At 46.6% G+C, this 25,847-nt stretch overlaps 1 protein-coding gene across 2 annotated transcripts in view; it reads right to left on the bottom strand.

Moving 5' to 3' along the window:
• LOC132573533 (pro-neuregulin-3, membrane-bound isoform-like) overlaps positions 1–25,847 on the bottom strand; it is a 1,173,232-nt gene that overhangs the window by 197,568 nt on the left and 949,817 nt on the right. For both annotated transcript variants that reach the window (XM_060241045.1, XM_060241046.1), the window contains exon 5: positions 2,673–2,699. In XM_060241045.1, the coding sequence (XP_060097028.1) occupies positions 2,673–2,699 (27 nt within the window). The remainder of the gene's footprint in view (positions 1–2,672; positions 2,700–25,847) is intronic.

Here is a 25,847-nt window from a genome sequence, read left to right as displayed (position 1 = left end):
ATCAGAAGTGACCTTATGCTGGAATGCAATGTCAGTTTTTAAGGTGCCACAAGAATCCCTATTGATTTTCATTGCGTTGTCTTGTTGAAGGTAGCTCAGGCAGTTGCAATGCAGTTCTCCACAGGGTCACTCCAGTCGAAGGCCTCTGCAATCAACGCATCATATCGTGTCCTTAGCACTTCCCCTCCCCCCTTTACAGAGATTCAACTGCAGGGTTGCAGATTCCAGATTGGGAAATTCCTGAGGATTTGGGGGTGGAGCCTTAGTTAGGGTGGGGTTTGGGGAAGGGAGAAAAAGAAGAAGACTGTAGATTTATACCCCACCCTTCTCGCTGAATCAGAGTCTCAGAGCGGCTTACAATCTTCTTTATCTTCTCCCCCCCACAACAGACACCCTGTGAGGTGGGTGGGGCTGAGAGACCTCTCCCAGAAGCTGCCCTTTCAAGGACAACTCGTGGGAGAGCTATGGCAGACCCAAGGCAATTCCAGCAGCTGCATGTGGAGGAGTAGGGAATCAAACCCGGTTCTCCCAGATCAGAGTCCACACACTTAACCACTACGCCGAACTGGCTCTCAAACTGGGAGGGACCTCAGAAGAGTACGGTCCCATAAGGTCCACTCTCCAAATCACCCATTTTCTTCAGGGGAACTGAGTTCTATGCCTGGAGATCAGTCGTGATAAAGCAGGGAACTTGACTCTGCCAAGATGAAGTCCCTGGGCTAAACGTTTCCAGCTCTGGCTCTTCTAGCTATTTGGTTTTACCTGGATCATCCGGTTTTACCTGGTTTCACCTGGATATTAGATGCAGCAGAGATGGACATCTCAACGAGTACGTTGGAAGAATATTGCAACCAGCAAGTCATGGGAAATTGGTCTATTTGCTATGATTGGGTGTGTAAAACTTAATTTTCGGTTAAGATCAGACTATACTCCCATTTGAGCGGTAAATAACTGAGAGAATAGAGGGATGTGAATTGAGTTCAAAGATGCAGCTGATGCATAGCGTTGCTTTAAACTGAATTTTGTCATGGGTGCTGGGGACCCTGCAGAAGAAGCTGAGCCTGCAGAAGAAACTGTGCCCCTGCCACCGGCACCAGTGCCCCTGCCTCCTACGGGAGAAGATCCAAGCCCCCCTGCCTCGCCCTCTCGGGTGGCTCGTGTGCATGACAGCCTTCGTCAGGACCTCAGGGATCGGAGGAGGGCGGCACGCTCACGAGCAAGACGCTCCCTGAGCCCTGAGTTCTAAAAGGATCCTGGCCCCGCTAGGAGTGAGGATGCTTGAGTCTCAGCAGGATCCCGGCCGTCCTCTGAATCAGCAATTAGTCCAAATGGGCAACAGACAGCAGAGGGCTATATAGCTGTGGACTTTGGGAGAAGGCTTTGTGGAAGCAAGTAGTCATTTACCTGACATTCTAGCATCCACTTCGGCTTCTGACTTTGTCTTCTGGACCCCTTGACTTTGGCTTTGACTTCTGGACCCCCTGACTTCATCTTCTGAACCTCTAACCTGCGATACCTGGACTGTGATTTGGTTTTGGCGCTTTGAACCCTCTTTGCTCACCAGCTACAGACCTTGGACTGCCCCTGGACTTCGCCTGGCCTGGCCCCAGCTCGTGACAAATTTCACGATGTAGTTGTGGCATAGCATTACTTTATTCTTTGTAAACCTCTTCCTTCATCCTTATATATTTTATGCTTTATAAAAGTAATACAATATCAACACACACACACACACGCTACAGCTGCCAAACCCCCGGTCCAAGCGGGAGTTCCCCCACCCGGGAGGTTCCCACATTGGACTGGTGGCAGGGGGAACCTCCCCCGATGTCAGTGCGATGACATCACCCAGAAGTGATGTCATCATGCCGGCGCTGGTGCGCCGCAGCCGCTCTAGGTGTTTCTGAGAAAACTTTATGGTTTCCCCAGATGCTCTAGCCATTTGGGAGGGAAAACTCTATGGTACATTTCCAGGTGATGTCGTTGGAGAATGCAGGTGACTTGGCAACCCTAACACACACACGCACCAACTGCACAGCTGAGTAACCAGCACGAGGAGGGTAATTTTCAGCTGAAAAATGACAGAACATAAAACCAATCAAGCACCATTCCACCCTCTCCCTTTATTCCCACATTCCAAAACAAACCGGGGAAGACTGTGGCTCAGATGCAAAGCATCTATTCTGCATTGCAGAAGGTTTCCGGCAACTAGGTTTCTAGGCTCGATTCCTGGCATCTCCAGTGAGTACGCAATACGAAAGCCCTTGGTCTGAGCCCTTGGAGAGCTGCTGCCAGTCATAGTCGACAATAGTGACATGAGACACCCAAGGCCTGACTCAGTAGAAGGCGGCTTCCTCTTTTATTGTGCCCAGACATGGGTTACTTTGGATATTTTTTAAAAAAAGGAAATATGGAGGATAGGATGGGATGGGATTCTCCATATGGTTAGACCCCCCTGATGTCTGCCAAATACAGAACAGCAGCTGGTCTTCATAAAATCTGTGTATAAGTAAAAACTCCATGTATGAAAGCTCTTTTCACATAGCCATTTAGCATCGCATACCCATGCTTTAGGGAGTCTGTTCTTTTGCAGAAAAAAAAGCCATTTGCCAATGATAATTTTAAAACCCAGCGAATTTAAACAAGGAAGTTAAAGCAGGAAAACAAACACTTACCCATGAATTCAATTCCTAGATGGTCAGCTACACCGATGAAAGCATGCAAAGGAAGGAGAGAGAAAAAAACGAAGAAAACGTTAGTTAAGACCTTGCTGATACCAAAATAAATTTAAAAAAATACGTATATAAAGATGGTAGAAGAAGTTGTTATTGGATTTATATACCGCCCTCCACTCTGAATCTCAGAGTCTCAGAGCAGATTACAATCTCCTTTATCTCCTTCCCCCACAAAGGACACCCTGTGAGGTGGGTGGGGCTGAGAGAGCTCTCCCAGAAGCTGCCCTTTCAAGGACAGCTCTGTGAGAGCTACGGCTGACCCAAGGCCATTCCAGCTGCTGCAAGTGGAGGAGTGGGGAATCAAACCCACTTCTCCCAGATAAGAGTCCACACACTTCACCACTGCACCAAACTGGTAGAGCCTCACATACATATTCATAGAGGTATAGAATGGTTAGGTAACTTTCCTTTTGTATCCTTAGAAGTTAATTGATCCATGAATATTGAGCAGCGGTTGTTAAGTAACTAAACTGAACTAGATCCAGAGGGGTTAGCCATGTTAACCTGCTACTGCAAAACAGTAAAGAGCAGGGGTGTAAAACATGTGGCCCGGGGGTCAAAACAGGCCCCCAGAGGGCTCCTATCAGGTCCCCGAGAAACTGGCTGTCATCTGCTTCTATCTTCCTATATCTTGCTTCCTTCTGCATAACAGCTTGCTTTGCGAGGCTTGCTCGATTGCGCAGGAGCTACAGAGCAAAACCTCTATTTTCTCTATTGGCTGAGGCTCCTCCCTTGGCTAGAAGAAGAAGATGAAGAAGAAGATATTGGATTTATATCCCGCCCTCCACTCCGAAGAGTCTCAGAGCGGCTCACAATCTCCTTTACCTTCCTCCCCCACAACAGACACCCTGTGAGGTGGGTGAGGCTGGAGAGGGCTCTCACAGCAGCTGCCCTTTCAAGGACAACCTCTGCCAGAGCTATGGCTGACCCAAGGCCATTCCAGCAGGTGCAAGTGGAGGAGTGGGAAATCAAACCCGGTTCTCCCAGATAAGAGTCTGCACACTTAACCACTACACCAAACTGGAAGGGGGACGGAGGAATAGCTTGCTTTGCCAGGCGCTCTCAGTTGCACAGCAGAGCTACTGAGTCGAGCCTCTCTTCCTTCTATTGGCTTCCCCTCTCCAGTCCCCTGAGGAAGGAAGGAAAGAGCCAGAGCTTCTTTTGCTCAGTTCCCTGGATCCCGTGGGAGAAATGCAAAGAAAGCATCTTTAAGATCATCGAGTGCTAATGTTTTAAGCATACTTTAAGCTTTTTGAAATATATATTTGTGTGTCTGTGTTCTTTAGAAAATGTATATCTCTGCTAGCTGATCTTAAATAGGTACACACATGGCCCAGTCTAACATCGCTTGGCTCAACCCGACATGGCCCAGCTCAACAAGGTCTCATTTATGTCAGATCCGGCCCTCGTAACAAATGAGTTCAAAACGCCTGTTTTAGTATATTTTCTGCATTTCCCCCTTAAGGTCTCCCTTATTTTCCAGTTATTTCTGCAGGCATTTATACTGGAAGGTAGGTCAATGCTGTTTTTGAACAGCCTTGCTTCCATCCCAGCGATGGCGTGGCATGTCCCTGAGTTAACGTTGCCCTGCAACATCAGGAACGAAGAGTACATCATGAGAGAAACAAAACAAACACCGAAAAGCCACTCTCCCACATGTTTGGCGCAACCGTTGGGCAATATGCAGGTACTTCAGAACGTCCTGTACTTTCCCGGGGAACTAAAAATAACCACCACTGAGAAGAAGGGGGGAGACCTTCAGAGCTCCAAACACTAATCGCTGGTGCTTTGCTAGGAAATTATTAAAAGGACAATATTGCCTATGTTTCAAAAGCCATCGCTCCAAGTTGAATCATGAGCCTTTGTGAACAAACAACCGCTCTGGGGAGCTTATGAAGGCTCAGTTCCCTGGGAAGGATGTTGGCCGGGCCTAAAAGATATAAAAGGGACCCACGTAATAACAGCCCATTTACCCTCTCGTAATAAGAAAGGCCACTTCTATTTGGGGCAACAGAAAAGGCAAAAAGGTAGGCGCACTTAACCTTTCCCTCAGAACAAAATCACCTGTACCAACAACATCCATTTCAGAATGTCAAACACCTGCTCATATTTCAGAACACGCGGTTCTGTCAGAGGATGTAGCGATGGCCATAAGCTACTCCGTGGCAGCTGATGGGGGTGAGGGGACTTCCTATCAGGAAAAGTAGTGTGTTGCTGGTGATGTTGTGAGGAAAAGCCCCCTACTTTTCATACATGTGAACATCATGATCACCAGCATGGTTGCCAGGGTGCCTGGAGATTTGACTCTCACACCTCTGCTCTAAGAAGTGGACTTTGCTTGCAGTTTCTGGCTTATGTGGATACCATAAGCCTCAGCTTTGCATTCTACGTCTCTGAAGACATGCTCCAGCTGCTCCTTGTGTGCCCAGTCTTGGCCACTGCCGTGGAAGAAGCAAGGCCACCATGTTTCCAGCCTGCCTTCATGAATCTAAGGCTAACAACAAGCAGAATCCATCTTGCTTTCCTGATTCCATCTCAAGCATCTGCTTCAGCTTTTGCATAAGGCAATCAAGCTTGTCCAAGCACACCCTGCCAGGCTAGAGACTCCATTCCTCCTTAGTGGGAAAGTCACACGTACACACCCTAGCCTGCAAGCAACCCATTAACTCATGAATGGATTAATAGCTCAACTGTTGATCCTAATTGCTCAGCAATACCAGAACAATTACTCTTGCCCAGCAGAAGATGAGAAAAGAGGAAGGACATCTCCTGTCTTCATCAAGTCTTTTGTCTACACCGGGTGGTACCTAGGCCATGTATTTTATTCCCTATTGTCACCCTCCTAGTTAATCCCATTTAAACTTAAGTACCCAGCCATTCCCATTCTCACTCCAGCCTAAGTACCCTGGGGCCAACCCAGGCAATATTGCAGCTTGGAAATTTCCAGGTCCACTGGACTAAGGTGAAGTTCATTGGCCAAAGCAGGCATCCAATTAGGTGTCAGTAAGGAATGTCCAGCCCTCTTGTACCTCCCATCTCTCCTCCCTTGGACCTCCCAGTCCCAAGGGTCTGAGGAAGCCTATTTAACCTCTGACCCAACTCCACTCATGTGTGCTTTCTATTCAGCAACCCCTATTACCCGCTGTCTAGATCCATCCCCAATTCTGGCCACAGTGTTGGGTCCATTTCCCCTGTCCTCTTAAGTCGCCATTGGAAACCTTCCTGGAAGACTACGATGGTAAATATTACCCTGTCTGTTTATCCATATATGTTCCCCTATTGATCTATCTATATTTCCTAGACCTGTGTGAATGTGTGAGTGTTTTGTATTTTTACCTTGTATGAAAGAAATATTATTCTAAATAAATTACAATTGATTTTTACTAAATTAGAGTCTCTTATTGAGCATTGACTCTCTGAACGGTTGAGCCTGGTATACAATTGATAACAAAGATTCCTTTTGGGGCTAGCTGTCTCTCAGTCTAATTCCCCCAAGTTATTTTGAGAGCAGTTTCCCTAACAGAAATTGGTGGAGAAAGCGTTGGCATTATCCTGTTTGTAGGAACACACGCGAGTCGACACGCGTGTCTTCATACAGACAGACGTAGGGTTGCACCGTTCAAACAGTCTTGCTAGGGAGGCTATTGCATGAGTGATTGAGTGAATGAGTTCTGTGTGAACGGCTCTAGCGAGCATCTATAATTGTGGGTTGGGCTACTCCCATTTCTATCATTCAGCGTTGGACTTCTCAGCCGCCCCGAGGAGGCCAGACACCTCGCAAGAGGACTGAGCCCGATCGAATGCAAGGGGGAAGTCCCGTGAAGCCTGGCCGCCGTCCCGAGGCCTTTCTAAACGCGTCTATCGTGGGAGGGAATGTCAGGACAGGCTAGGATTGTTTAAGACCTGGAAAGAGCGCCCTTCCCTTCTCCCTTTTCTTTAGAGCTTAGTGCACACACGCACACACACTACATACACATACACTGACACACACACGCCAAGTCCTTACACGAGTCTAGGCCAAGGCTAGTCTAAGGCACCCGACAGTCAGGAGGGCAGGCGGGTCGTAGGACCGCTGCAATCTGACTGCTGGGCAACTTTTTATTTTGTTTGCCTGAAGACGCGATCGTTGGGTCGGCTCGTGGCTCCCTTTTCTGCCCGAAGACGCGACCGTTGGGTCGGCTCGTGGCTCCCTTCTGCCCGAAGACGCGACCGTTGGGTCGGCTCGTGGCTCCCTTCTGCCCGAAGACGCGACCGTTGGGTCGGCTCGTGGCTCCCTTCTGCCCGAAGACGCGACCGTTGGGTCGGCTCGTGGCTCCCTTCTGCCCGAAGACGCGACCGTTGGGTCGGCTCGTGGCTCCCTTTTGCCCGAAGACGCGACCGTTGGGTCGGCTCGTGGCTCCCTTTTGCCCGAAGACGCGACCGTTGGGTCGGCTCGTGGCTCCCTTTTGCCCGAAGACGCGATCGTTGGGTCGGCTCGTGGCTCCCTTTTCTGGCCGAGACGCAATCATAGGATTGGCTCGCTGCCCCCTAAACCCAAGCCGAAGCGCAATCAGAGATTGGCAGTAGGCAAAACAAAAAAAGGGAACATAAGTAAAGTTGCCAGCCCAGGTGTAAAATAGCACATAGGAGCCAGAAAGCATCTGGAAATATGCTGCTAGTTCTTACACTTGGCTGTGCCTTTAAGAGAATTTAGTGGAAGGAGCAAGAAGCTCTCCTTTAGGGTTAAAAATTTGTCCCGGGTCTGAGGAGATAGGCAATCTTCCCAGCCGAAAAATTTCCCTTTTGCTTAGGGCCAACAGAGGAAAAGCTCAGGCTCTGAGACTTTTAAAACTTTTGATTTGTTTGGAGGCAGAGGCTAGAGAAAAGCCCCTCCTGAGGAGCTCAACAATGTGTGCAAGGCCATAAGCCCATGCCACAAACATTTGTTAGTGTTGCAGAGAACTAAGGAAGGTCCTGCAACTCCCTCCTTTACTTGTGAGGCACACAGAGGTGTCCTGCAAGTTCTTTACTCCCCAATAAGCAGGAAAAGTGCCAGGGAAAGCCCCTGCATCAGTTAATTTTGGTGGCCTGCGGTTAGGCACCTAACAGTGCAGGAAAACCAGCCCTGCAAGTAAAGTTAGAACTTTGAGAGGAACTAAATTGTAAGCTATGGCCTTATTTGCCAAGAAAGAGCAGGAACTAGAACAAACTCTTAAAAACCATGCATCAGTGCTGGAGCAGGAGTTTCAAAGCCATGTGGCAGAGAAGAAACTCGTGCTCCAGGCTCATGCAGCAGAATTGGAGCAACCCCTTCAACGCCATGTGGCAGAGAAAGAGCAGATCCTCATGAGTCACGAGGCAAAAGTAAAGCAAATGCTAGAGACTCATGAGAAAGAAAGGACAAGATTGAGTGAAGAACATGAAATACATGTCAGGAAGATTATGAAGGAGAATAATAGTCTGAGATGGGAGATCCAAAATTTAAAGGCAAAGGTGGACGATCTTAGAGTGGAGAAGCATGCTCTAGCTTTAGCACAGCAAGACACGCTACCTGCCCTAAAAAAGTCCCAAATGCAAGTAGCCACCTCGGAAAAAGAATTAGAACAAGCAAAAGCCCAGAATAATAAATTGCAAAGTGCCATGGAATACATTTCCGAGAAAACCCGGAAGGAACACGAAGCAGCTAACCATGATTTGTGCCAAAGAAAAATAGCTGCTCTTAAAAAGAAATTAGAAATTAAAAAGACACTGATAGCAACTGTGTCGGCCTCCGCTCTCTGTGACTTCTCCTCAGACGAAGAGAGTGAGGACGAGGCAGTTGGGAAGTTCAGAGCAGAACAGCCAGCCCCAGTCCGTCCTGTGGTCACTAAAAAGACCACAGCCAGAAAACAGAATGAAGCTGGATCTGTAAAAGTAGTGAAGGAAACCAGATCTTGGGGAGCAGAGGACATTAAAATGGCTGCCAGCTTCCTTGGCCCCTATAACATAGACACCTCAGTGTTGTGGATGGCCAGCGCTAGAATTCACTACAAAGAAGCCTCCTTAACTGAATTAAACCATGTGCTGATATTATGCGCCTCAGGCCCTGAACTAGACAAAGTAAGAAATGTAATGTATCGCCTGAACCTGTCTAATGCCACCATCTTAGAATGGATGGCTGAGGTACTATTTGCCACCTGGGATGGAGAGGATATAAAAGATCTCTACCATCAGACCTTACAAGGTCATGATGAGCGTCCAGTGAGCTATCTAATAAGGAAGAAATTCCTAGCAGAAGCAGCTAAGGTAGTATTACCCAAAGACAATGGGGAACCAGATTATGAGAATCAAAATTTCATATCCGATGTGATCAGAGGTCTCAATATACCCACCTTGAGGTGCTATGGCATAACAGCCCTGGTAAACACCACCTGGAAAGATCTAGAGGCTAATCTTGACAGAGTTGGCAATTTTATGGAAAGAGAGAGTAGAATGAAAGCTGACTATGCAAAAAGGGAAATAGTTCATGAAGACTACACAGCTAGATTAAGTGCTCATGAGAAGGAGATAGCAAATTTAACCCACTCTCTCCATGAGGTCAAATGGAGACTGGAGAATGCTTTAAAGCATGCCCAAGTCTCTGAACAAAGAGTTGCTGTTTTAGAAACACAGCTCACTCAGGCACAATATAATCAGGAACAGGACGGGCATGGAAAAGAAAGCCAGAACTGGAAGTTCCAAAACACTGGCTTTGGTTCCAGCTCTTCTTGCCATCCCCAGCTTGCCCCAAAGGTTCCCCTTCACAAGCAGGCTTATGCTCCTAGGCAGACACAGTCAGCCTCTGGGCAACCCTGGCCTCGGCGGACTCCTCGAGACAAAGTCAGAATGGCAGCTTGGTCCCAGCTTAGAGCCACTGGAGCAGACATGAGGCAGTTTGATAAGCAGCCCACACATATGTTACTTGCTGCCCTTTCAGAAGCCATGAAGCCACCAGGGCACATGGCTCCCAATGCCACAGGGTTTGCAGAAAATGGAGGTAGCTTCCCCAAAGCTACTGCTTTGGAAAATTTCCCTAATAAGGAAAGGGTAGGGAAACTTACAAATCCTACTCATGAAAAGGATTTAGAAATCCAAAAGCTTGCTGAGAAAAATCAGGAACTTCAGCAAAAGTTAGAAGCTGGTAGGAAAGAAAAGGAAACTGCCAGTCTCCTGCAACATGTCCTGGAGTCTTGCAGGGCCACAGAGAGGAGACTGGAAATTCTGGAAGTGCAGGATAAAAGGAAATATGGCGGGGCAAACCCAGCTGTGCAGCCCCAGACTTCTTTCCCCCATGAAAATGAGAAAACAGTCCCTATTTCAGTTCTCTTACCCCAGAATCATGAAGGAAATGTGGTCTCTGAGCCTATGCAGAGTTCCACAATCATGGCACAAGGTATTCATTTTAGCAAGGACTTGCTCCAGACACTCCTACATGAGCAAGTCTCAGCCCTTCTGGCTAGAAATTTACTGTCTTTATCTCATCCCATTTGGGGAATTTGAAAGCCAGAATTCTGTGGAGCTTCAGAGAATGGTAGTCCCACATGGGCAGGCAAGGTTCCTTTGTCTCTGAACCTCCCCCCACCCAAAGGAAAATCTAACATCTAGACTTGAATGTCTCTTAAAACAGAGAGATCTGGCTTTATTAGGTTTAAAGGTAACAAGGGCACCTTTTCCCTTGACTAAATAAGAAAACATACAAGCAATGACTTGGACTACAATTAGACCAGGCCATTTCTCCAGGTGAGGCCTGGAGATCTCCTGGAATCCCAGCAAGGGTTCCAGCCTGCAGAGTTAGTTTTCTCTGCAGGGTAATGGGAGCTTGATGTAGTATGTATTTAGTTTAACCCTTTAAAAAAAGGCCAGCATCAAGTACCTGAGAAAGAGAGACTGAACTAGTTTTTGTTAATTCAAAGCATTCAGAGCAAAATGTAAGAAACTGACTGTTTTAGCTTTCAAATTGGCTGAATGAAAATCTGTGAAACTCCCAAGTTCATCTTCCTCTCTCTTGCTTATAAAGTCAGAAAATATTTATTGCCTCAGTTCTATGAATGTTAAATGGTATAGCCTCTGAGCTTGTACAGAGTGCCTGCAGATTAGTCCAAATAGAGCTGGCTAAAGTATTGCAAATGCTCAGCACTCCTGCCATCAGGAAGAAATGCTAATTGTTTTCCCTCTTGCTCAATGGAAATCTGTAGCAGTAAAGATTTGATAAGTAACTAAGGCAAAGGAATAGAGTTTTAAATGTATTGCCCTGAGAAATTAAATTTTTGTTTATCTCAGGTCTCCTTAAGATACAAGCAACTCAGTGTCTTTGAGAGAAAGCCTCATTTTCTTATAGACCTATAACTAGCCAGTGGCAAGAGGAACCACAGTTTTTGTTTGCCACCATTCTTGTAAAGAACTTTTTGTCCCAGTATCTTCCAGTGGATGGCTGGCTAGGAAAGTTTTCTTGCAGAGCCTCAGAAGAGATCAAATTCAGTGTTTGTAATATAAGAGGTGTTGCCTCTCCTTCTCAAAGGTCACAGCAACACAAGACAGCTAACCTCAAATGGGCAAGTTTGTCATTTAAATCTGAAAGTACAGAAAGGAGAACCTCCAGCAACAACTAATGTAGTACTGATTGGCAAATCTCATGCAGACCCTCTTGAAATAAGCTCAGCCAAATTCAGCTTGAGTTAAAGAAACTGGAAAAGAGTTACAATTTTGAGCCCCACCCAGGCAGAAAGCTCATTATTTTCCTCCTCCACCTTTCTTTGTAAAAACTTATCAGGGTCAGATAAGAGAGTACTGGCCAGATCCATTGTGTCTGTTTTAGCCTTTTGTTAAGCTAAACTTCATGCAAGAGGGAAGGAATTTTTGGTTTGTCTGTTAAAACCCTCCCCGCCTTCTTCATCTAGGGGGGGTGGAAATACAGTTGAGGTATTTTTGTGCTATTTTGAATTCTCATCTCCTGATTTTGGGTCTAAAAAGATATAATTTCAAAAGTTTTTCATTACAAAACTTTTTTTTTATATTGCAGTCTCTCACAGAGACAGCCTCTTCCCAGCCAGAGAAATACCTGGATGGAAGATGTGCATACTACTGTGCTTTTTGTAAGGTTGCCTGTCTCCAGGTGGGACCTGGAGGTCTCTCCCAAAATCATAGCCTTTCCCCCAGTACATTGAGGCTAAGCCTCTGGAGGAAATGAGTGTCCAAGGACATGGACTGCATGCCTTGTGATCTCCAAATTTGACCCAAATTTCTAGAAATCTCCAGCCTGGAGCTGGCATCCCAAAGCTCTGCTTACAGCCAATCGTTCTCTGCTAGAGAAAATCCCCTGCCTGTAAACTGCCCTAATACTAAGAGTTCTCCTAGATTAGAAGCTTTCTTTCTGTTACTTATTTTTGCTTTACCTTTTAAGTCTTAAAATATTTTTTCTAGTGACTGGTACCCATCTCCCCTATACTTAGATTTTGTAGTTTTAATTTTAAGGGAAACACTTTTAGGAAATTGCTCCTCAAAGTCTATTGGGCATTCCCAGTGCTTTGTAGTAAAAGGAAAATGCTTTGCAATCTATAGGCCCTTTGCTAAACATTAGAGCTAAGAAAACTTTACCTCACAAAATTTTGGTTCCTACAAGAAGTATAGGACATCTGTACACTTCCTTGGGGTAAAATTACCCTCTCCCTGTGCTTTTTCTCTCTTAAGACTCAAGAACTAATACTCTGGTTGTTGGCAGAATTCCTGAAAGCTCTTGGTTTCCATTAGAAATCTGGATTCCTCAAATGTACTTCAACTATTGATATCTTCATTTTCTCTCATCAATCTTCCCTTTTAGCTATTTGGTGAATCTTGAGTTTTAATTTTAGTTTAATCCAGTCTGCCTGTGGAAAGAGGTATCCACATGTTCTTAAAAGGCCCCAACTTGTGGGCTCAGTATCTTTGTTTGGTTTTAAGCAATATAATGACCACTGAATGGTTCTGCCTCCACCTATATCTTGTTAGAACTAGACTTTTTCTGAGTGAAAACCCTTTTCTATTTTCCCATGTTCTCAAGGAAATGAGCAATAACCTGTTAGATTCTTAACGTAGATTCCTCAGGGTTCATTTCTGATTATGATTTTCTTCTTGCTACTAAATGTCCTTTTGTGTTATTTGTGCATCTATAACCAGTTGGCTGAGCCTATCAAGGCTCTCCAAATTAAGTCTTGTTGTATTATGCTCAAATTTTGGTCTACTTGGTATTTCTGACAGCATGTTGCCTTCCAGCAACACATTCTTTGCACTCTGTGTATGCACAGAGGAAAGTCGTTCTCTGGCACAAGCCTTAAACCTGGAGCATTGTGCCATCATCTTAGTTTTGCCTTTTACTCCATAGAAGGTTTCTTCGTCAAGGGATATGCTTTCGTGCTTCAAGTCTTTCTTTTGACTTGCCCTTGCAACAACTAAGCATTTTTCTCGTGGTACTACAGATGCCTTGCCACATCTTTTCTCTTTTTATGAATTGTTTAATGTGTTTGTCAAGGTGAATTAACCATAATTTGATTTCTAGGATGTTGTAACTGTTTTGTTAAGTTTGCTCATCTTTTCTTTCAATATAGATGTGCAGGGAATCTGGACCTGCAAATCAAGTCTAATGCATGCTCAGTAGTTCTAAGAGTTGTTGATAGTCCTGTTAAGAATTGTTTTATGTATGTGTAACCATTATGTTGCTTTTCAGAATTCCTGTTTTGTTGAGTTTTTGTTGAAATCTATGCTCACATGTGAGACCCCCATACCAAGATCGTTTCAGCTGAACTAGCCCAGAGAAAAACTGGATTTAGTGGGACCTGATCACCTCACTTATGTCCAGGTTTTTAATTTCTCTGCTCTAGCTCACCTGCCATTTTGGGTATGATCCCTCTCATATAAAGCTAGCTAGCATTGTTCTATTGAGGCCTCAGTTTTTGCTTTTGAAGTTTTTATATTGTTTTGACAATTTATTATATTCCAAAGCTATAGCAAAGGTTTTCTTTTGTCTCTTCTTTATGGAACTATTTTCATCATATGGGGGACGCCCCAAACTATGGTCATTTTCCTGGATTGTGCACAATGTTTTATTTTAAGTTTTATGTTGCAACAAAGTATATTTGGGGTTGTGTTTTCTGAATTGTGTATGTTACTTCCCTTCCTTGACAAGGAAAAAGCCTCCTAAAGTCCTGAATGATTAGTGTAATAGGCAAACCTGCCCAATGCAGGCCCCTAACATGACATATGTAAGCTTGTGACGTAAAAGCTCACTGGTCACCACACTCTGGACAGGAGGACACTTCACTAATAGCTTTTTGAAACTCCTTTCTTCATGGTTGAATGTATGCATTTTTGATCTGCTGTCACTGCTCCCTACTCTGGTACAGAATCATCCCCCATGTTGTCATGTGTGAATGTTTTTGGTTCCTTTTTGGTTCTTTCCTCAAAGCCCACCGTTGCTCTATGGACCATCGGTGATACAGGCAGAAAAGCACCATTGCCAATTACATGCTGGGTTACAGGAAGACTCCCTTTTAGCAACAATAAAGACAGATTTCGCTGGGTGCTAGGGGGGGTGGGAAGACTCTTTAGTTCACCCTCCACTAGGACTTTCACATACCCAATAGGTACCTGGAAGAAGATCCTCTTCAAACCCCAGTATAAGAAGCTTATCAAGGGGGGGAGAAGAGGAAAAGAAGACTCAAGATTAAGATATGGATTCACTTGTAACCATGAACTCTAATGTACCTGTGTGTTTTCCTAATCAATTATTGTCATGATTGTGTGTGAATTATAGATCAATTCTTGTTATTTATCTGGTTTAAATGGCAGTAATGATTTTATGAACTCAACTTTTATTTCAATGGTTGTAACCCTGTGTTTTAATACTGTATGCCCTACAACGTTGCCAATGCCTGTTATCCCTGCATCGTAGTATTCAAAGGAAGGAACCTTTGGCCTATTGGAATATTTTTCCAAATTGATTTTTGAGTAGTTTAGATAGTGGCTCCAACCTTTTTAGATAGACGGTACACCCCGGTAGACAATTGAAGCTACGTGGACTCGCCGCCTGTCAACTACAGATATGGACATTGTGTTATTGCAAGACCTCGCCACCAGATGGTGACATAGGTCTTGAGGGGGGGAACTGTGAGGAAAAGCCCCCTACTTTTCATACATGTGAACATCATGATCACCAGCATGGTTGCCAGGGTGCCTGGAGATTTGACTCTCACACCTCTGCTCTAAGAAGTGGACTTTGCTTGCAGTTTCTGGCTTATGTGGATACCATAAGCCTCAGCTTTGCATTCTACGTCTCTGAAGACATGCTCCAGCTGCTCCTTGTGTGCCCAGTCTTGGCCACTGCCGTGGAAGAAGCAAGGCCACCATGTTTCCAGCCTGCCTTCATGAATCTAAGGCTAACAACAAGCAGAATCCATCTTGCTTTCCTGATTCCATCTCAAGCATCTGCTTCAGCTTTTGCATAAGGCAATCAAGCTTGTCCAAGCACACCCTGCCAGGCTAGAGACTCCATTCCTCCTTAGTGGGAAAGTCACACGTACACACCCTAGCCTGCAAGCAACCCATTAACTCATGAATGGATTAATAGCTCAACTGTTGATCCTAATTGCTCAGCAATACCAGAACAATTACTCTTGCCCAGCAGAAGATGAGAAAAGAGGAAGGACATCTCCTGTCTTCATCAAGTCTTTTGTCTACACCGGGTGGTACCTAGGCCATGTATTTTATTCCCTATTGTCACCCTCCTAGTTAATCCCATTTAAACTTAAGTACCCAGCCATTCCCATTCTCACTCCAGCCTAAGTACCCTGGGGCCAACCCAGGCAATATTGCAGCTTGGAAATTTCCAGGTCCACTGGACTAAGGTGAAGTTCATTGGCCAAAGCAGGCATCCAATTAGGTGTCAGTAAGGAATGTCCAGCCCTCTTGTACCTCCCATCTCTCCTCCCTTGGACCTCCCAGTCCCAAGGGTCTGAGGAAGCCTATTTAACCTCTGACCCAACTCCACTCATGTGTGCTTTCTATTCAGCAACCCCTATTACCCGCTGTCTAGATCCATCCCCAATTCTGGCCACAGTGTTGGGTCCATTTCCCCTGTCCTCTTAAGTCGCCATTGGAAACCTTCCTGGAAGACTACGATGGTAAATATTACCCTGTCTGTTTATCCATATATGTTCCCCTATTGATCTATCTATATTTCCTAGACCTGTGTGAATGTGTGAGTGTTTTGTATTTTTACCTTGTATGAAAGAAATATTATTCTAAATAAATTACAATTGATTTTTACTAAATTAGAGTCTCTTATTGAGCATTGACTCTCTGAACGGTTGAGCCTGGTATACAATTGATAACAAAGATTCCTTTTGGGGCTAGCTGTCTCTCAGTCTAATTCCCCCAAGTTATTTTGAGAGCAGTTTCCCTAACAATGTTGAAGGGGAGACCCCTGGATAATTAATGAATACCTCTGTATAATAATAAATGGAAATATGGTCTGTGTGCCTTCAGAAGAGAATGTCTGATGCAATATTTGAAGCAGCTGTTCACTGTTAAAACCAGGCAGCCCAAATGGGTGTGAGTCACGAATGTGTATTGATAGCAGGAAACTCCTTGCTGAATAAGATAAGCAGACACACTGGAAAACTACCAGGGAGAAAGGGGAGGGGGGAAGTTGAATCTGATAACTGTGAGGGCCAGCATGCAGGCATGCTTTTTGCTTAAAACGGATGGTTTGAGAAGCGTGCGGGGTTCATTATTCTGGGGAGCCTTGCTGCTCAAATGAACCTTGCTATTGGTGCCAAATAGTAAAATACCTTGTTTTCAATCGGTAAGTGTGCGCCTCGTTATTTCCCTGCTACAATGTCACTTCCTGCGTGCTCTGCAAGTAACAGCATCATATTTCCAGCAATATGGGGATGTCCTGGTCTTTTTTTGGTGGGAGATCTACAGTAGAAGTAGGGTTGCCAAGTCCAATTCATGAAATATCAAGGTTGTGACAAGCAGAATTGAACTCCAAGGGAGTTCTGGCCATCACATTTAAAGGGACCGCACACCTTTTAAATGCCTTCCCTCCTTGGAAATAATGAAGGATAGGGGCACCTTCTTCAGGGACTCATAGAATTGAACCACCTGGACCAACCGTTTTGTAACTTGGAGGGTGTTCTGAGGATAGGCACCGGATGCTATACTGGAAATTTGGTGCCTCCACCTCAACAAACATCCCCCTCCCCCGAGCCCGTGGATCAATTCTCCATTATATCCTATGGGAATCAGTCTCCATAGGGAATAATGGAGTGCCCAGCAGACATTTCCCTCCCCTCCCCCCGTTTTCTGACAACCCTGAAGCGGGGGGAGGGCCTCCAAATCGGGGGATACCCTGCCTCCACCCGGGGATTGGCAACTCTGAGTAGAGGTCATTTTAAACATTTTGCCGAAATATGAGTTTCCCTGCACAGCTGGCAATATGTATGTTACTGGAAGGAAAAGTAGACCTAAGCCTGTGTTGCTGGTGATGTCACTTCCTGTGTGCACTGGAAGAAGAAGAAGATATTGGATTTATATCCTGCCGTATACTTGCAATCTCCTTTGTCTTCTTCCCCCACAACAGACACCCTGTGAGGTAGGTGGGGCTGAGAGAGTTTTCACAGCAGCTGCCCTTTCAAGGACAACTCCCACGAGAGCTATGGCTGACCCAAGGCCATTCCAGCAGGTGCAAGTGGAGGAGTGGGGAATCAAACGCGGTTCTCCCAGATAAGAGCCCGCGCACTTAACCACTACACCAAACTGGCTCTCTGAAAGTGACACCATCACATTTCCATAGGGTTGCCAAGTCCAATTCAAGAAATATCTGGGGACTTTGGGGGTGGAGCCAGGAGACTTTGGGGGTGGAGGCAGGAGACATTAGCTTGGGAAATGGCGCTGGGAAATAATGCATTGTTTTGACATGCTCATGAGGGAGCCGTGTAAAAATCGGAACAAACAGCAGTTAAAACCCTGAGCGGGAAAGTTTTGAGTATTTGGAAGGGTTTGGACATTGGCTTTGGCGAGATGTTTCGTTAGGGTTGCCAAGTCCAATTCAAGAAGTATCTGGGGACTTTGGGGGTGGAGCCAAGATCAAGGCTGTGACAAGCATAATTGAACTCCAAAGGGAGTTCTGGCCATCGTGTTTAAAGAAACGGCACACCTTCTTTTGGGGCTCGTAGAATTGGACCCCCTGGTCCAATCTTTTTGAAACTTGGGAGGTATTTTGGGGAGAGGCACTAGATGCTATACTGAAAATTTGGTGCCTCTACCCCAAAAAGCAGCGCCCCAGAGCCCCAGATACCCGCAGATCAATTCTCCATGATATTCTATGGGAATAAATCTCCATAGGGAATAATAGAATTCCCAGCAGACATTTCCCTCCCCTCCCCCTGCTTTCTGACGACCCTGAAGCGGGGGGAGGGTCTCCAAACCGGGGGATCGCCTGCCCCCACCTGGGGATTGGCAACCCTACATTTCCAGTAATATGGAGATGCTCTGGTCTGGAGAGGGGTGGAGTCATTTTTAACATCGAGTTTTTGCCCAAATACTAGAGTGTCCCTGCGCTGCTGGCAATATGTATGCTGGCAATGTGTATAATACTGTCACATTGCCAGTGAAGCAGGCCTGGGTTTCGTTTCCTTGCCTATGAGTTCCCTGCTGGCCCATTGATCGGCACTGAGAAAGGGGACCCCAGCTCTGGCAACTCTACCACAGGCACACTCTGCTTTAAATGGAGAACAGGTTTCAAACATCTCAAGAAGACTTTGTTACTTCCTATGGAAGGACGTTATTGATAGAAGGTGCATTTAAGGTGGGGGGACTTCTCCCAATTCCTACAAAGCAGAATTACAACACATTATAAAGAAGGTCCATTGGGTTGCAATTGCTTGTAATGCATCAATTTTATTGATTTTATGTGTATTCTTGTTGTACATCGCCTAGGGTTGCCAATCCCCAGGTGGGGGCGGGGGATCCCCCGGTTTGGAAGCCCTCCCCCCGCTTCAGGATCATCAGAAAGCAGAGGGAGGGGAGGGAAATGTCTGCTGGGTACTCCATTATTCCTTATGGAGACTTATTCCCATAGGAAATAATGGAGAATTGATCTGCTGGTATCTGAGGCTCTGGGAGGGTGTTTTTTTTTTTTTAGGTAGAGGCACCAAATTTTGAGCATAGCATCCAGTGCCTCTCTTAAAAATGCTCCCCAAGTTTCAAAAAGATTGGACCAGGGGGGTCCAATTCTATGAGCCCCAAAATAGGTGCCCCTATCCTTCATTATTTCCTATGGAAGGAAGGCATTTTAAAAGGTGTGCGGTCCCTTTCAATGTGATGGCCAGAACTCCCTTTGGAGTTCAATTATGCTTGCCACACCCTTGCTCCTGGCTCCACCCCCAAAGTCTCCTGGCTCCACCCTCAAAGTCCCCAGATATTTCTTGAATTGGACTTGGCAAACCTAGCATTGGCAGGGATGAAGTGATTCATAAAATTATTATTATTATTATTATTATTATTATTATTAACCGCAGATTTATACTTCACCCTTCTCTCTGAATCAGAAACTCAGAGCAGCTTCCAATCTTCTTTATCTTCTCCCCCCACAACAGACTCCCTGCAAGGTAGGTGGGGCTGAGAGGGCTCTCCCAGCAGCTGCCTTTTCAAGGACAACTCCTGCGAGAGCTATGGCTGACCCAAAGCCATGCCAGTGTACAGCTGAAAGTGGAGGAGTGGGGAATCAAACCCGGTTTTCCCAGATAAGAGTCCACACACTTAAAACCACTACACCAAATTGTCTGGTAAATAAAAGCGGTCATGTGTATTTAGTCGGTAGCTGATTGGCAGGACCTTTCACAGGTGCAAGGAGAGTCGTGGCTACTCCTGGGGCCCTCCCAAAGAGATCTAAATTGTCTCCACCCTCCCAGGGGGCACCCAATGGGGGCGCCGGCCCTGGATCCAATTTGAGAGTTTTCTAACTATTCATTTGTTACTGTCCATTTGGAATGTGCCACATTCCCTGACGCTACACGCTTGAAGAGATAGTGTAGACTGCATTCATGTGAGATGTCTACCATAGATAACCTCCGCTCGCAGCCGTACAATATTTACTGTTCTTTTTTTTATATATAAACCTATGATGCCAATAACCCCTCTTCCTTTGAAAAAGGAGAGCGGAGATCAAACCTAGTTATCTGATCTCCAAGGAACAAGAAGTTCGGACATAAAACAAGATCAATCCATGTTCTTTTCTTTTCCTTTTTTAAAAAAGAAGTGTATGCAGAACCACTGGGCGTTTTCGCACTGACCTTACTCGGGAGCGACGTCCCTGTTCACCGCGCAGCGTCTGCGCGGATTTCGCACTAATTGCTCCGCAGAACCCGGAAGAGCCACAAAGTCCCACGGCTTTTGCGTCGCAAATGCCAGTTTACATTTGCAACGCAAAAGCCGCGGGACTTTGCGGCTCTTCCGGGTTCTGCGGAGCAATTAGTGCGAAATCCGCGCAGACGCTGCGCGGTGAAGAGGGACGTCGCTCCCGAGTAAGGTCAGTGCGAAAACGCTCACTGATAAAAAACAACAACGCCTTTTTTTTCTCCAACTGAGTCAAACAAGTGACATAAACAAGGACCTTGTGCCATTGGTGATCTGCTAAACTAAACTAACTAAAGTCACTCCATTCACTCTGACATCGGGTTGTCAAGTCTGTGTTGGAAGATACCTGGAGGCTTTGGGGGTGGATCCAAGAGAGGGCAGGGTTTCAAAAGGGGAGGAGCCTCAGCATCGTACCATGCCACAGAGCATCATACCATGCCAGGAGAGCTGATCTCTGCCAGCTGGAGATCAGTTGTGAAAGCGGGAGATCTCTAGGCCCCACCTGGAGACTGGCAACTTTACTTGACATGACATTTTTCTGGGTTATCTTGATCTAGTCCCTCAGTTTCAACCTAACCTATGTCATAGGCTGGTTGGGTACACAGAAAGGAGAACCATGGGAAGATCAGGAGGGAGGGAGAAGAATAAGAATGCAGATTTATACCCCACTCGTCTCTCTGAATCAGAGACTCAGAGCAGCTTACAATCTTCTATATCTTCTCCCCCCACAACAGACACCCTGTGAGGTGGGTGGGTCTGTCAGGGCTCTCACAACAGCTGCCCTTTCAAGGACAACTCCTGCAATAGCTATAGCTAACCCAAGGCCATAACCCAAGGGAGAAACTCCTGGAGAACAGGCAGAGAGGAGTCCTTCAAGTGACCAGATAGCCGGTTCTCAATGGGCTGGGGAGAGGAGAAAGAACAACAACAGTGGAGATGACCTGGGCTTAATCCAGATGATACCAGTCTCATCATGGTGACCCAAACAGGTCTTTGAAAAGACAGCTGGCTCTGGCAAGAGTAGCACCACAATTCACCGAAATAATTGTAAATATCTCAGAAGCATGCACAATGTGTGTCTTCAGCGGTGAGATTCTAGCAGGAGCTTATTTGTATATTAGGCCACACACCCCTGATGTAGCCAATCCTCCAAGGGCTTACAAAAAGAGCCTTGTAAGCTGTTGGAGGATTGGCTACATCAGAGGGTTTGGCTTAATATGCAAAGGAGCTCCTGCTAGAATTCCACCCCCTCTATGCCTTACAAAATTTATAATAGTGCAGAATAAACCTCAAACACTCAGAGGCTGATTCCGCACTAACCTTGCTCCGCGCCAGGCTTCCATTTCTCTCCGGAGCATGCTAGCGATTTCACCATGCTCCATGCCGCCATTTTGCCTGGGGGAAAACCTGCAGTTTGCTGAGCTGCAGCGTAATTTTTTTTTTTTTCCAAAAGTACATGGACTTCTACAGAAAGTTTTAAAGACGACTTTAAAGATGAAATTTTTAAAGACTACCTTTTAAACCTGAATTATTGTTGTTAAATATGATGCCAAAATAACCAATAAGAATAGCAAACATTTGATAATACATATTGCAACTGCAGCTAGAATCATTTTTGCCAAACACTGGGAAAAGAGCGAAATACCAACAACAGAAGAACTGACACAGAAAATATTAGAAACAACTGCAATGGACATACTGACAGACATTTTAAATGATAAACCCAAGCCAGAAGTGTTGGAGAGAGGAATTCCTTTCTACGAATGGATAAAGAAGTAATGGAATAGGACTTTTCATTAGGGTTGCCAAGTCCAAGACATATCTGGGGATGTTGGGGGTGGAGCCAGGAGACTTTGGGGGTGGAGCCAGGAGCAAGGGTCTGACAAGCATAATTGAACTCCAAGGGAGTTCTGGCCATCACATTTAAAGGTATTAAGCTGCTCACAGTGACTTGAAGTTTGGAGACTTGAATTTCTTGGCATTCATACCCTTGTATCTGGAATTGAGGCTTGAAGAAGCAATTGTGAAACAAGGCAATAGTACATCCTTGTCACAATAATTGGACCGCTGGCTGCCTTAAAATTTGAATCTACTCGGACATCGCTCATCATTCTTCTCCAGGGTTACACCAGACTTTTCATCAGTGAAACAGCATTGGGCTGCTTAAAAAATTGGACTTGATTTCTGATGGCTGCTTTGGGATGTTCTGTTTCCTAAATTATTGAGTTGCGTCTGTGCTTTATGTTACATCGACTACACTAAGCTTTTGATAATATAATTATTGTTTCTTTAGTGTCTGAGGCTGGCCACCACAGAACCTTGGTGCTTTATTTTCTTGCTACCTACCACTGTGGTTCTCTCGCTGTTCCTGGGGATCGGCAGCCCTAGCTACGCTGCTCTCTCTTTCACATCCACCCACTTACTTGCTCTAAAACGAAAGCAAAACAAACGGACGAACCTCTGCTATTGACCCTTCTCCATGAAGTGCTTCCTGCGTCCTGCTCAACTTTAAAGGCACACACAAACACGCGGGCGTGCATTTTAAAACGGGGCTTGTTTGCAGGTTTCGAAACCTGCCAGAGCTCTAGAAGTACAAGTGGGGCTGTGGGGGCGGGGCTTTCCCCCACCGGCCAGCTGGTTGGGGGCAGGGAGAAGCCTGTAAAACCGGGGGATCCCCCGCTGGGACCTGGGGATTGGGAAGCCTACTTTTCATAGACTAAGGCGTTGAAATGTTATCCTTATACCTAGTTTAGAAATTTATCACCTGCAGGTTGCAAGAGAGTGAAGACATTTATTAAGAAACATATTGGATCTTCTCATCCAGAGTCATAGCTACAGTGGGGCCTGGGAGGGGGCAGGCCCATCCTATCAACCCCGCCCTCCAACTAAATGGGCCCTCCAATCCATCCCCTTCGCTCACTGCCACTCTGAACAAGAAGCAGCATTGCTGCTGATCTTTTCGCTTTTTCCCTCTCCCCCTACCAAACACCTTGCAGAGCAAGGGGCGGGGGGGGGGGGGAGAATCAAGAGGTCTCTGCCTCTGAGAGATGGACACATAAGAAAGGGGTTGGGGGGAACACAGCTGCTGTGACTGCCCAGACAAAGAGGGGTTAGCTTGTGGGACTCAAGGCAGCTTACAGTGCCGAGAGCCCTGGGCTGCCAAACCGGCTGCCCCCCGGCCCCTCAAAACAAAAAAAATCCTGCTGTGGATCCCACCAGACATGAAATCCTGGCTATGGCCCTGTTCTCATCCCTCCTTCCCCCTTTCCCTTCCCCCCTCCTTTCTCCTCCCCCCGTTTCCACCCCTGATCATATTTACCAGGGCCTTTTTCGAGCAGGAACGCAGTTCTGGCTGGCTTGGTGCCAGGGGGTAGGGTTGCCAAGTCCAATTCAAGAAATATCTGGGGACTTTGGGGGTGGAGCCAGGAGACTTTGGGGGTGGAGCCAGGAGACATTAGGGGTGGAGCCAAGATCAAGGCTGTGACAAGCATAATTAAACACCTGGGGATTGGCAACCCAATCATCAGTAGCACCTCCACGCTCAGGTGTACCGGCTTGGGGCGGGCCGTTGGGGACCCTGAACTCTTCCTACGTGCTTTTTTCACGCGTCGCCCTCAAGGGCACGGGAGAAGCGCAGCAACATGCACAATCCCCGTTCCCACGCCTCCCTCTCTCTCTCCCCTTTTGCAACTGGGGGGCGAGATCCAGCCCCACTGCCCCTTCCCTACTGGACGGGGGGGGGTCTCTCTTTCCTGCCGTCTCCTCCCAGCTCGCTCGCCTTCGTCCCCCACCCCGCATCAGCCGCCCCGCCGCCTGCAGCCATTTTCCGCTTCTCCCTCAGCTGTTCCCCATGTGGGAACGAAGACGACTCACAGAAGCCCGGGTCCTGCTGCGGGGCATGGCGGGAAGCATAGCTCCCCGTCCGGAGCTCAGCCCCACAAGCCAATGGGAGGCGAGCGGCCCAGAGAACTACAAGCCTGGAAAGCTGCTGTGCTAGGCATGCTGGGAGTTGTAGTTCTTTCTAAAGGTGGGGAGAAGAATCGCAGAGCGGGGAAGGGAAGGGAAGGTAAGGAAGCGCAAAGGCTCAAGGCTGTTCCAAAAGGGGCGCCAGGCGGGGGTGGGTTGTTCTTCGCAAGGCCTCCCTGGCACTTTTTTTTTTTTGCCATTGCTTTTTGCAAAAGGCCGCCCTGCCTCCAAATGCCCCAAGAGCGAGTGGCACCAAAATGGCGCCATTTCCCCCCCGGTTCCGAATTTTGGGAGGGCGGGGGAGGAGGCTTCTATATCTGGGGGCCCCCGCCAGGGCGGGGGAGTTGGGACCCCTACCAGGGGGTGTGGCCTAATACGAAAATGAGGCCCTGTTGAGCTTTTCCTACAAAAAGCCCTATGTGAAACAATGGCGCTGTCAGGGGTGTGTGGCCTAATACGCAAATGAGTCCCTGCTGGGCTTTTTCAACAAAAAATGCCCTGATATTTACAATAAAAATAGAATTATTTGAAATTAAAGAGCCCCCTTGCGGAGAGCCAAGTAAGACCTGGCAACCCTAATTGCAGACCAACAAGGCTACCCTCTGAAACTATGGACACAAAGGTTTGCTAGCTGAACACTGATATTGATGACCTTTTTAGGAGCAGGTTCACTAGGCTTGCCAATCTCCAGGTCCCAGCGAGGGTTCTTCCCCTTTCCCAGACTCCTTCCCACCCCCAGTCAGCTGGCCAGTGGGGGGAAGCCCCGCCCCCAGAGGACCATGTGCCTTTCCACCTTCGGAGGCTTCAGACTCCGATTGAAAGGCTTCCTCTTGGCATGGTGTGTCTGTGTTGCTGTGAAGAAGCTGGCAGCAACTCATGAGTAGAGAGGCCAATCCCTCGCTTCAGAATGGCCAGAAACAGGGGTGGGGGGGGAGGGAAACGTCTGCTGAGCACTTCATTATTCCCTATGCGGAGATCGATTTTCATAGGGTATATGGGGAATTGATCTGGAGGTTGTGGGGTCTCTGGGGGAGCTGTATTTTGAGGTAGAGGCACCAAATTTTCAGTATAACATCTAGTGCCTCTCCCCAAAGTACCGCCCAAGTTTCAAAGCGATTGGAGCCCCCCAAAAAGGTGCCCGTATCCTTCATTATTTCCTATGGAAGGAAGGCATTTAAAAGATGTGCAGACCCTTGAAATGTGATGGCCAAAACTCGCTTTGGAGTTCAATTATGCTTGTCACACCCTTGCTCCTGGCTCCACTCCAATGTCTCCTGGATCCACCCCCAAAGTCCCCAGATATTTCTTGAATTGGACTTGGCAACCCTAAAGTTCACTCAGGGGCTGTATCTGACCAAGGAAGCTGGGGAGGGGGGAAAAAATACCTTCCTAATAAGTTTCCCAGTTCAGGCAGGGTAAGATGTTCTGGGACATTTGGGGCAGAACTGTTGGATACCACCTCCGCTCGTTCTGGCTTTCTATCCATTATCAGAACAATTTCTTTTCATGAGATGGAAACCATTATGCCCCCTCCTCCCCTCGGTCTAAGAAAACGAGGCACAAATTACGGTTGCATTTTCCCATTTCTCTAAAAGGATGATGGATTTCTGTTTCGTAACATAGGCCCGTTTTTTTTTTTTTGGCATCATAATGGATGATTTAAAAAAAAAAACTGCAAACAGTCAATCAGGTTACAAGTTGAAAGGGGGAAAAAATGTAAAAAACCCCACTGGCGATGTGTGAGTCCATGAGTGCACTTAA

Source organism: Heteronotia binoei, chromosome 6, assembly GCF_032191835.1.
Source record: "Heteronotia binoei isolate CCM8104 ecotype False Entrance Well chromosome 6, APGP_CSIRO_Hbin_v1, whole genome shotgun sequence".
Taxonomy (NCBI): Eukaryota; Metazoa; Chordata; class Lepidosauria; order Squamata; family Gekkonidae; genus Heteronotia; species Heteronotia binoei.
This window is presented reverse-complemented; position numbering and strand designations above follow the sequence as displayed.